This window comes from Eufriesea mexicana, unplaced genomic scaffold (assembly GCF_001483705.2).
Source record: "Eufriesea mexicana isolate 0111107269 unplaced genomic scaffold, ASM148370v2 scaffold2021, whole genome shotgun sequence".
In the NCBI taxonomy this organism is placed as follows: domain Eukaryota; kingdom Metazoa; phylum Arthropoda; class Insecta; order Hymenoptera; family Apidae; genus Eufriesea; species Eufriesea mexicana.
Window position 1 is genome coordinate 610,344 of NW_016910121.1, and position 12,161 is coordinate 622,504.

Genomic DNA, 12,161 nt, shown 5'->3' on the forward strand with positions numbered 1-12,161 from the left:
AGGGAACAACCCATATTTAAAATTACTGAAATGCATATTTTGATTCTGTTATAAAACTAACACGAATGTCAACCTAGAAAATAGTGCTTATAGGAAATAGAAAATAAATACTCAGTGAATGAAGAAATAATTTATAAAACCAAATATTTTAATTAAAAATTTTACTTAAAGAGAATGGAACTTAATTCAGAATTATGATCTTAATTTTAATTATTACAATTTCATTGTCAGAGTTTAAGTTGGAATTTGCTTCTGTAACTTGAACAATGAGAAGTAAAGTGAGAATTTTTAATTTCAAATAAGCTAATTTAAAAAGGAATCAAGATCACAAATCGTTTTTCAGAAAGTACATGGTCACATTTGAATTTATCTTTCTTCAAAAAAATTATCATCGAATAATAATTTGATGGTTGCTGCGAGAAGTGTAACAAAGAATAATTCTATAATTAGTACTTCAAAGCAAGTATCGTATGCTTAAATTAAAAGCATGAAATCGAGGCATGTTGTTTCATAACTTTCTTTATTAACGCCATTGCAGCTTCATCAGAGCCAGGTACAATTCCGAGCTCGACACCGAAAGCGAGCTCACGTACAATAATGCGCAGCTCTTATACATCGTACATATCCTGAATTTCACCGTTCGTCGTTTATAACACAAAAATTTACAAAAATTTTCGCAAGCCCGAATATCGTGACAACTCTGTTTGAGTCCTATATGCATATGGTTGTTCTATATATCGAGTTCGGGTCGCTACATATTGGCTATGACGCACAACTTTTAAACCATCTCTCGCTAGAAATCGTACAAAGAATGCAATTAAATCATTCCTCGTCTTTGGTAATAGTATAAGGAGGGAGTAATGTTAACGATAAAATAAAGTTGCAGCGACCAATGAGAGATTAAACACATGATTGCATTGTGTGTGTGTATCAGAATCGCATCTATTTCATTTCTCGACAAAAACTTAAATTATATACTACACAAAACACTATACAAACATTTCGCAACAGTTTATGTACACATAAATTTATTGAGATATTTCGACGACCGCTTGAAGAAAAATAGGCACGGTCGAACACGATGATATTAGAGGAGCCTTAATAGCAGAACATAAAAAATATATTATATTCCATGTATATATATTTTTACGCGAATCAAATCAGTTTAAGTTTAGAAAATAATATATTCTCTAACGGAAATAATGTACAATAGATTATGCCTAAATACTATCCGAATCGGTTGCACCTCTCATCCCTGCAAATGAACATTGTACAATGGTTGTTGTCTAACTTCTTGATTTTATTGCAACTAGTTAGCAAATGTCACGGCAGCTTTAAAACACATTACCCCATATCTCTATCAGTTATCACATTGATTGGCGGAAATGTAATACTATACTTCCAGCATTCTTCGATCAACACTGACTTCAAGACGTTTTAAAAGTTCCTACGTACGAAAATGTGGGAACATACTTTGTTCAACAACGAACAAAGAATACATGCATGATCATCAAGGGAAAGTTTCATTATAAATTACATTACGAATTAGTATTCTGACAAAGTACTTGTAAAGGACGTTTTTCAAGTTAAAAGCTAACGATTATAAGCATTGAGTTAAGAGATTCTAATTATGTCTCTGAATTTAAAAAAGATTTCCAATGAATACCTCATATCTAGTAAATTAATTAATCTTGTTAATATTGGTTAACAAGAAATCCCCCAAAAAAAGCTTTCTCTTAAAAAATTATCCATAATGAAATACCAAGAATGATCCTTAGTATTCATAGAAGTCGTACAATATCTCCTTTTCCTTCGCTGTTACATTATTCGTAGATTCCTTTGCGTACTTCGCTACAATCGTTATATAAGTATAATTAAATAGATGCAGCATTCACTTGACCAGAAGATAGGTCTGATTATCGATTCCACAACAGCATATCACGAGAACCGTTTAAACCTTTAAACGCTTCAATTTATGTGTACAAGTTCAAATTGAACCATACACCGGGATTAACGTATTTTCAAAATTTCTTGGCTATTTTTTGCCATTCATTGGCACTGGTAAAGGACATTGCACTTGCCACACAATTAAATGACTTTGTTCTGCGTGCTCTTCAGTATTTGCGGTAACAGCATTATTAGATCGTTCCATAGTCTCTTCTGTGTCTTCTCCATCACCTGATAAATAATGATTCACAATCAATATATAATTGTTTTAACAAATATTCATGATAAAAATAGATAAGAAGTGCGATCATCAGCTGCTTTTATACAATACGATGCATGTCAGCTGGAAATGCCCGACCCCCAGAGAATGAAAAAAGCAAAACAATTATACGGTGTACAGTTATTTGAGAAACGGAGGTGCAAACATAGTTTTTTGTATTAATGAAAATTATTTGAAGAATAGTTTGTGCTATACAGAAGCAAATGATTTTACATTGATTGTTCTTGTTTGTCAATGCAATGAATATAATGGAAACACAAACACATATACATTTTATATGCCAATATCTTTATACAGAAACGAAAATAAATTATTTTAATGTCGGGTTAGAGATGTATCTAACTACTTGCGAACTTGTTAGTTTAGAATTTCATTACACCGTGCACAAAACATACTCTTAGTAGTTAGTATAGATTTTGTTGATCAACAATACAAACGACTTATTCATTCAATCGTACAAACAGTTAAACAAATCGAATAAAAAACCCATTAATCGCTTTTCACTTTTCTCTGGGGGCATACCTGACCAACTGCCATACAATCAGATGAGTCGCCACGTCACTCTCGTCTTCTGCCTCATCTGCTGCAAGTTGTTACAATTGTATAAAATAACGTCCTAATAATATTTTTTTTTAACACTAATTAAATAATAAACGAAGAATCAAGTCAAACGTATTTCATATCATAATATTAAATTATATAATTCGTAATTTATTAAGAATATAAACAATGAATGAATTTAATTACTATTACCCATACCTAATAAATTTAATTTTTCGAGTTACTAAAAGTTTTAATCAAATAATTAATACCATGAAGTTCCAATAATAAAGTTATTAATACAATTACTTACCACCTCTAAAATCTATGTAACCTTCACCTCCTGAAAGAACAAGCATAACTGGTTGTGAACCATCTGATACTGCACTTTGACCACCATGACCTGTAATATTAATTTAATAAAAATTTTAATTTTCAACTTTATATCATTAAAAAAATTAATCAATTATGAATTAACATACCAGGCACTGCAACAAACATTTTTACTGCATCCCTATGTCCATGGAAACTAAGTTGAGCATGAGCCATACTGCAATAAGGTATGAAACTGCCAAGTGTGACACCGCGATCTGAGGCAAAGATTCTAACACCAACTCCTGGTGCATCATTTTTAATATTTCCTGCCTGAACTCTTGATACTGTCATTGAACCACCAGCATCTATTTTACATATATCTTTTATTCATACATAAGTGTTTATGATTAACTTCTCATATTATTAGTCTTCTGAACTTACTTTCGGATAAGGGAACAGAGATTATTACTCCATTCCCTGTACCAATCCATAGCCTATTGGAGGAAATGAGTAATGCTGTAATTCTCACAAATGAAAAACCAAGTTTTCCAGTTCCAAGCATTTTGCTAACATAAGGTTCAATGTCAACATCCTGAAGATGCTGGTAAGTGTGAGCGTGATAGAGCCTTAATGTTGAATCTAATCTAATGCTAACCCACACGCCCTCACCCAACCAAGCTAACTGTCTTACTTGCGATTCTCGCCGTGGATGAGCATCGACGGTACACTGAAAATTTAGTTTATAAAAGAAATTTATGATATATTAATATAGTTAATAGATTATTAAAATTATAACAAAATAAGTATATATGTATATACCTCGACAGTCATTGAAACTGGATCTATAACATGAATCTTATTTCTATATCCGCACCACACAGTTTTACCACTAACAGCGGTCATGCACCTAATTGAATGTTGTGGATAACCCAAGGTAATCACATGATATTGAGATAAATCCCACTGCCCATCTGCTCCTCTTCGGAATAATGCAACAGTTCCATCAGCAAGAGCAACAAGAACTCGTCCTTGTACATGTCTAAAAAGAAATATTTATGTAAAATATATGTTGTGAATTAAAATAAAATAGTGATTACTTTAATGTATAATAAAAATTACATACACAATAGCCAATGCTGCATCCTTCAATTTTACAGAATGTAGACAAACTGACCACTTAGCGACAGCTGAATGGACAAATACTGCACCATTTTGAGCTCCAAGCCACATTGTTGGTTGTATTGAAGACATTTTCTCTATAGGTGTATCATCTTCGACTTTATTTTGGTCTTCCTCAGTTACATCATCTTTTTCATCCAATCGTGAATTTGGAACATCTAAATTAACTTTTATGAAATGCACTTTTCCTAAATTTGCAGTTTCACTATCTACACTTTCCATACTTTGTGGCTCAGTAGTAATAATTTGGTTAGTATCATTCGATTTTTCAACATTTTCATTATTTCGTTTTTCTGAAACATTATCTGATTCATTTTTATTTTTTTCTGACACAACTTGACTTTCTTGTTTGTTTTTTTGAATGTTCTGTTCAGTACTTAAATTCGTATTTACTTCATGGCTATTGTTCTCAGTTACTCCATTGGCAGTTTTAATTGGATCTTCAATCATAGCTTCGATCATAGCGTAGTCACTCTCTTTGGCTCCAGGTACGCTTGCAATGCAAAGTAAATGTCCTTGACAAACGCTAAAGACTTCCAAAATATTGGCTGGATTATTAGCATTTATCACAGTAACTTTCGACATCTTCTGAGTTGATGTACAAATCCAAACTAATGAGCTAAGCTGTTGCTCCAATTGTTCTGCCTCTACCCTTTGATTTTCATTTTCTTGAAGCTCCTTTCCCAAATGTTCAACAGCATCTTCTTCAGTTTTTATATTTGTATTTACTTCTTGTGCTTCAGCAGCATAAAATACGCTTCCTCCAACCATACATCCACCATCTCGTGTTTTACCACCACTTAAAATTACACCAGCACCACACCATATCTAAGTAATTAAAAATAAAGAAAATTATAATACTAATTTTTTCTAGTACATTACTTCTTTAGTCACATGTAAATGGTGATAGATATATAAATAATTTATATATTAATATTAAATAAATCCACCTTCATGCCAGGTTCGGATCCTGGTAAAGAATTACAATAAACTGGCACAGGCACGGGTTGTCTAACTGTAACACTTGGTTTTCCAGGTAAACTCCAACCATAAGCATGTAATCGTCCATCCTCTTTTCTAACATGTGCGCGGACTTGACGATATTGCTCTCTTCGTTCATTTGCTCGTCTCGCTACCAGTTTCTCAGAACATCTGTAAAAATGTATCAGATATAAGCTAATTATTAAATTATTTTTAAACTACATATGAATAAGATAGAATTTTTAGTTATAAAATTAGTAGATTTACTGAATGCTGTTGTTTGTTCAATCATATATTCCTATGAAGACTTTCTTGATCACAGAACACTTTCTTGAATTTGAATGAAGTTTTAATCCAATTGTTTTTTCCATCTTGTATAACAATGTTCAGGTTTATCATTATTTGTACAACAAAATTTATAAATAACCACGATTAGAAGCGAAATGTTAGACATAGAGCAGAACAGATTTACCTGCTGGCCAATAAGCACCCCACCGAAAACCAGAATAACCAGGTATCTCTTGACAACGCCATGAAGGAGAGGCAAGGACGAAACCCGAACGAAAAATCAAAGCGCAGAGCAAGAGTGAAATAAAAGCCAAGTTTATAACATAGTCAAAACTTCATTTATTTGTTGATCAATAATGATCATATATTACTTTTGTTTTAAAAATGTACAAATTTGTATTTACAAAACTATTGCTTTTCAAGCATGGCTTTGCAAAGATAACAGACAATTTACTTTCTTTAAATTAGTCATTACTATTATCAAACATATACTCACTATAGTGAGTAATAAATTGACTGATATAATAAGTGTATATAGCAACGTTCCGTTTCAATACACACGATTGTTTATAATTTCATTCATATACGAAAAACAAATAAACATATTAGTAGAATAAGATTATCAACAGGGAAAAATCTTGTCTGTGTGCCATGGACCATAATCATATTTCAGTACTTCGGTGTAAGCGCATACAATACTGCGCATAAAGTATACACCCACAATTTTTTATTCATTAAAAAATGGCAGGTAAATGGGAAATCATTAACGAAATTTTGTTAAAGACCATCACATTTGCAAATTGCTCAGGCAACAAATTATTTAGAAATGACTCACATTTCTTAAGAACGATCAAGAGTAATTGAGAGTCGCGACAAAAGATTATGGATCCCAACTGACCAAAGAGGACTCTAATCTGGAAAGATGACGTCGAATTCAAAAACAATAAATTACTCAAAGCCAAGATATCGACATTCTAACCCACAAAGATGAAAAATCTCTTCTGTTGTTGCAATAGCTTTGGTGAAAATATCAAAATAGATATTATGCATAAAATTTGTGTAATCTCTTGTGTGTCTCTTTGTTAAAATTTTCGTTGTAGAAATGATTACAGTATGCTAACACTGTAGTTAGAAGAGAGCAAAATAGTAAAGAAATAAATCTTTATATAAAAGATAGAAAAAAATTTGGCAGCTTTAGTGTCAAATTGTCATAATATCTAAGTGTGTGTGTATAGAATTTGATTGATTTCTCACATGGTGTCTCCCTGGTCCAAAAACTCATGGCGACCTTTCAACGTACGTCTACGCATGGTATCCAGTGGTGGTGCTGGGACAACTTGATTTGTTGGTGCACTATATCTCATGTGAGGTAACGTGTGTGGTCCACGAACAAAGGCTCCTCGATCCGTAGATGTAAAAAGATTACTAAAGCTATAAACAAAACGAAATAGAAAACGATATATTTTTATCGAATTAAAAATTTCGATTTATTTCTATATAAATAGTACTAACAACTTCCACACAGATACTTTTCCACCTGATATACTGCAAGGATCAGTCTTTGTTGCTCTCATCATTTCTGTCCATCTAACTGCTTCTTGAAGTTCCATAAACCGTTCCTTATATTGATTTCTCTCCATGAGCACTCTAGCCATCTCAACTCTAGTAAACCTTTTTCTTTGCGCTAACGATACATCTTCCTCATCGTCACTCTTGGCTGCTTTTGCTGCTGCTTCAGCTTCTTCTTTAGCTTTCTTCAATTCTTCTTCAAGAGCACTAATTTTTTGCCGTGAGCGTTCTCTTGTTTGTTGCAAACCTCGAACTTGTTCACGTAACATTTCTAATTCACTAAAAGATAAGTTTATTTAAGTATAATACATCTCTTAATCATAAAACCACCCTAAAATTTTCAATTTCTATATATTGTGGTCAAAATAATAAGGAATATATAGTGTATTGGGAGGTAATGTTCTTCTTTATAAAAAGAATAAAAAATAAATTACCTTTATTTGAAAAAAAAAAGAAAAAAAATGGTAAACAATTAATTCGTTGTTATCTCAAAAAATAGGAGCATGTACATAAAGATTGTTTTTCATTTAGATATCTTCAATTTTATATTCATTGACACATTAAAAGTACAATAACATTTCTTCCTCTCATAATATCACCTGGAAATTATTTAAGTGAACAGGAAAGTGAACAGAAAACAACTTTCTATGAAGTTGATATAGTAGAAATTGCATACAGTAATAAATTTCTTAAAAAATTTGAACCAATACAAATGAAATAAGAAAGGATTAGAGAAAAAGCTTTGTTCCTGGCTTGATCTTCAAATTTTCAATACAATTCCATTAAAACCCTTATTGAAATTAAATCAAAATTTTAATTAAAGAATTTTAATTGTTCTGTGTAACAATACTTGATAACTGTTTCTTATTATAGTAACTATAACACATGGAAATTTTTAGGGTGATTTTAGAGTTATGATAGTAATATATACTAGACATAAAATAAGAAAAAAGAAATGTTATTTTAAAAATGTCACTTTACCTTGTAAGTTCATCTACTTTAACAATCAAATCGTCTTTAACAATGTTGAGCGCATTTCTGAAAAATAAGTTAATATAATAATAGATAAAATATGAAAATAAGTATTGTAATGCTATTATAAGATATGAATAAAGTACTCACTTTGTAGCTAGCAATTCATTGTTCTCCATAATAAGGTTCTCCACTTCTTTCCCCATACCTAAGAAAATATCATGTTTTATGAGTAACTTAGCAGGACATAAATAATATACTCTCAATACCAACAATATATTAACATCTTACCAAAAAAGTTGTCATTGACTGCATGGAAGGTTATTTATATCATGCGATTATTTAATCAAGATATGACCACAGCCAGCAGAAGTAAGGAGGCAAGCAATGAAATATAAAAATACATTAATACATAATTTACCAGATAATTTAAATACGAAACTTAATATTTGCATAGAATATATGTAAAAGATGAACAGTGATAAAAAATAATCAATTTTAACACTTACTACAACTACACAATATTTACAAATATTCACAAATATTAGGTGATATTTCATAAGAATATACGACCACAGTCGCAAAATCAGTTTTATACCATCGCTGAGTTACTAAAAACAAAATAAATCTACAATAATAACATAAACCAGATCCTAAATCTCTAAGCAAACTGTTTATATCGGCTATATCGGCATTTGTAACATACGTAACCTATATTCTTTCTCTCTCTAATAAACTGATGTATTTTTATTTTTTATTGATACACTAATGAAATCTACTACCCGTAAATTATTATTAAATACATAAATAAATAAAACCATAAATTCTATAACAGACATTTTCAAATACACTTTAAATCATTATGAACTTATGCAATCATAAGGCCTTAAATCTTAAACCACATTTATTAGCCGAGCCTTAGATCTCGAATTCCTAGGTCGATATAATGAACTTTAAATTTACAGAATTCGAATTGCTGAAATTTTTAGATTGAAAGTGAAATGAACACAGGATCAGACATTTTAAATTATTATAATCTTATAGTGACCCAATGCTTATTTTGTATCCCCATTAGTTAACTAGGTTAATGAAATAACTTGACATAGTTTGTAAATACAAATGGTGGTCCAAATATTATGAAATTCACAATCGAACAATATAATCGATGGTTAAATTAGATTTCTCGATTTTGGAGTTGTAGAGTTCAAAATTGCATGACTTGGAGATTACACAATGTAAAGCTATATATGTTCACGAATTTACATGAGTCGTTTCTAGATTAATACATTCACAATGAAGTTATTACAATGGATTTATATTTTAGTCCCACAATAATTTAGTAATTTTCAACTTGTTTTCTTTTGTAGTATTATTTCAGTTTTGAGCTTTATTATGATTTTGTTTTTTGTTAATATATACAATAAGCTAAGAATAAAAGGCACTACTGGATTGTGAAATAGTACTGCTAATAAATTTTTGATAATAAATGTTTAATAGTTTCATGAGAAGCAAAATATCCATAGTTACTTCACTATGTTTATAAGTAAACTATTAAAAATTTATCTGCTAATATTCCCTCAGGTAATAGATAGGTAATAATATATATGTGTGATTTGTAAATATTATAGGTTTATAAAATCTGAAATTAACTATATTCTATCACTGTCTTTTCTATTTATTTGTTATTATCTATGTGACAAGCAATATTATCGAATTTTGATTTGATTAATAATTTTTAATTCTAATTTTAATATTAACCCTCAGAGTTCCAATTTATATATAAATAATATATGTAATATTATCATATAATATGCAACACATAAAATTGTTAAGTTAACAAGTGTTTGAGCATGCAATATTGATTTTAATTAGGTATTAATGTTCAAAAATATTAATTTTATCAACATTAGTATGAGAAAATAGAACATGCAAAACGAATATTGTACTAATTCAATTCGCCAATGATTATGATCATTCTGTATGTCAATGTATGTTTTCCTTTCTTGTTTAAAAAAGAAAAGAAAAAAGAAAAAGGAAAAAAGAGAAACTGACTTTAAGAACTCAAAGGATTAACAAATAACTTAAGTTATTTATACGAAAATTTAATTATTTTATGAGACATACCCGACGAAGCATATTCTCCAGGATGAACCCAACTACCTAAAATTTTTAAAATAAGATTATAAAACCTTAAAATTACATTAAATATTAAATTATTATTAAATAATTACCGGTAATATCTGCTCCTTCATCCATTTCACCTAATGCATCAGCATCCTGGAAACTGAGCTCCTGGTACAATGTGTTACCACTTCGTTGTTCTCTTTCTGTCCTACTTCTTCCACTTGAAGTAGTAGTTAATTTCTCTATGGTTGTTGGTGATGTTGGTGTAACCAAAGGTGGAGGTATATCAGTTTCTGGACTTTCATCTATAAATAAAACAAAAAAGTAAAGGTATAAACCTTATATTATCAAAAAACATAAAATTTTCTGAAAAAAATAAATCACATACGTCTAGAAATTGTCGTTGTTTTATTTGCTTGTACTGGTTTATCAGTTAATTGACTTTTATCAGATGTTTCAATAGCAGCTTCACTGCTACTATCCAACATTTCAGCTTTTAAATTAGAAGCAGTATTTGGTGGACTTTCATGTTGAACTTCTTCTGCATTTATGCTAGCTTCTAAGCTCTGAAAACCATAACTTAGTGGCCCAGAACTTCGAGACATGTGACTTAAACCAAGTGATGGCAATCGTGATGGCCCACGACCGTTAGACGAATTTTCTAATCTTTCTGTGCTGCCAACTAACATTTTTGTCCTTTCCATATAATCTACATGCGTTTTAAATAATTCTGTATATCTCTCATGCAAACGAGTATACTCGCGTTTTAACTCAGCTTCTTTTTCTTCAAGACGAACGACTAAACAAATATAAAAATGATATTTCATATGTGTTTTAATAATTTAATTATAAGGATCATATATCATAGAGTGCTTCAGATTTTAATAAAAATATACATAAAATAAAAATTAATTAAACTAAAACTAAAAGTTAAATATTCATTATACTAAATATCACATAATAACAAATAAAGCACTTAATAATAAAATATGATAAAACTTTTAGAAGTATGCATGCAAATACTCTCTGATCCCAGATATCTGCATAATTTACCCAATTGAATTTACAATATTAATAAATTAAATAAACATAAAACAAAAAAAACTTTCTACTCTACTGTAGAGAGATGTTCTATGAGGGGATGAACTGAGAGAGCCATTTGTACCGTGATCATGTGAATTCTTTGTCTTCAGTTCCAGCATCCTTACAATTGATTCCAAACTATCAATTTTTGATAAAAGTTCCTTTCTTTCATCTTCTGCTACATCTTCAAGCTCCAACAATTTCTAATAAAAAAATCATAAATATTATCTTTTCTCAAAGAGCATCATGTGTTATTCCAAATATAAAAAAAAATATCAAAGTTAATGAGTACCATAAAAATTTAAATCATACCTGATCAGATGTTTTCCTTAATTGCTTTTCCCTTTCATATTGTGTAACAAGTTGTTCGTTGTCTTCTCTTAATAACTCTAATTCGACTTCACGCTCTTGATTTTCAGTATAAGATATGTCTAGAGATTCTAGAACATTGACTAGGAGGGGCATTAGGTCTTTGACCACATCTTCATCATAACGAGCAATCATTTTTTCAAATTCTTGATAAATTTTACCAGCCAGAGATTGCACTTTCTCTGACATGACCACATGACTGTCTTCATGGGTCCCATATACTGTTTCTTGATCCATTTCCATTTGACTCATTTGTGACATCTAAAGAATCCAAGTTTTAAATAAATATTATTAAATCATTTAACTTTTTGATTAGTACTTAAATTTTCTTTTTAAATTTTATTCCGTATTTTCCGATTTTCGACAGTATATAATATTATATCTTGAAGTACTTTTAGGCATTTTGCCAAGTAAGAATCTTACAATATAAGATAAGAATGACATGTTAAAAACGATATTGTGCAACTATAGAAAAAAGTAAATGTTCATTATTTCGTACTTGAACAGACGGCAT

At 30.3% G+C, this 12,161-nt stretch overlaps 1 protein-coding gene across 9 annotated transcripts in view; it reads right to left on the reverse strand.

The window, feature by feature from the left end:
• Positions 1 to 534: 534 nt before the first annotated feature.
• Positions 535 to 12,161, reverse strand: part of syd (JNK-interacting protein syd) — a 12,667-nt gene continuing 1,040 nt past the window's right edge. For 4 of the 9 annotated variants that reach the window (XM_017902846.1, XM_017902843.1, XM_017902849.1 and 1 more), the window contains exons 2-19: positions 11,591 to 11,908; positions 11,361 to 11,481; positions 10,584 to 10,994; positions 10,303 to 10,500; positions 10,196 to 10,231; positions 8,363 to 8,380; positions 8,222 to 8,279; positions 8,081 to 8,137; positions 7,043 to 7,378; positions 6,785 to 6,961; positions 5,715 to 5,762; positions 5,212 to 5,413; positions 4,206 to 5,089; positions 3,902 to 4,121; positions 3,524 to 3,809; positions 3,250 to 3,447; positions 3,081 to 3,170; positions 535 to 2,178 (exon numbers count right to left, since the gene is read on the reverse strand). In XM_017902846.1, the coding sequence (XP_017758335.1) occupies positions 2,036 to 2,178; positions 3,081 to 3,170; positions 3,250 to 3,447; positions 3,524 to 3,809; positions 3,902 to 4,121; positions 4,206 to 5,089; positions 5,212 to 5,413; positions 5,715 to 5,762; positions 6,785 to 6,961; positions 7,043 to 7,378; positions 8,081 to 8,137; positions 8,222 to 8,279; positions 8,363 to 8,380; positions 10,196 to 10,231; positions 10,303 to 10,500; positions 10,584 to 10,994; positions 11,361 to 11,481; positions 11,591 to 11,908 (3,801 nt within the window). In that variant the 3' untranslated portion in view covers positions 535 to 2,035. Of the gene's footprint in view, positions 2,179 to 2,749; positions 2,811 to 3,080; positions 3,171 to 3,249; positions 3,448 to 3,523; positions 3,810 to 3,901; positions 4,122 to 4,205; positions 5,090 to 5,211; positions 5,414 to 5,714; positions 5,763 to 6,784; positions 6,962 to 7,042; positions 7,379 to 8,080; positions 8,138 to 8,221; positions 8,280 to 8,362; positions 8,381 to 10,195; positions 10,232 to 10,302; positions 10,501 to 10,583; positions 10,995 to 11,360; positions 11,482 to 11,590; positions 11,909 to 12,146; positions 12,156 to 12,161 lie in introns of those variants that run through there. The other 5 variants (XM_017902848.1, XM_017902851.1, XM_017902852.1 and 2 more) reach the window with 5 other exon arrangements.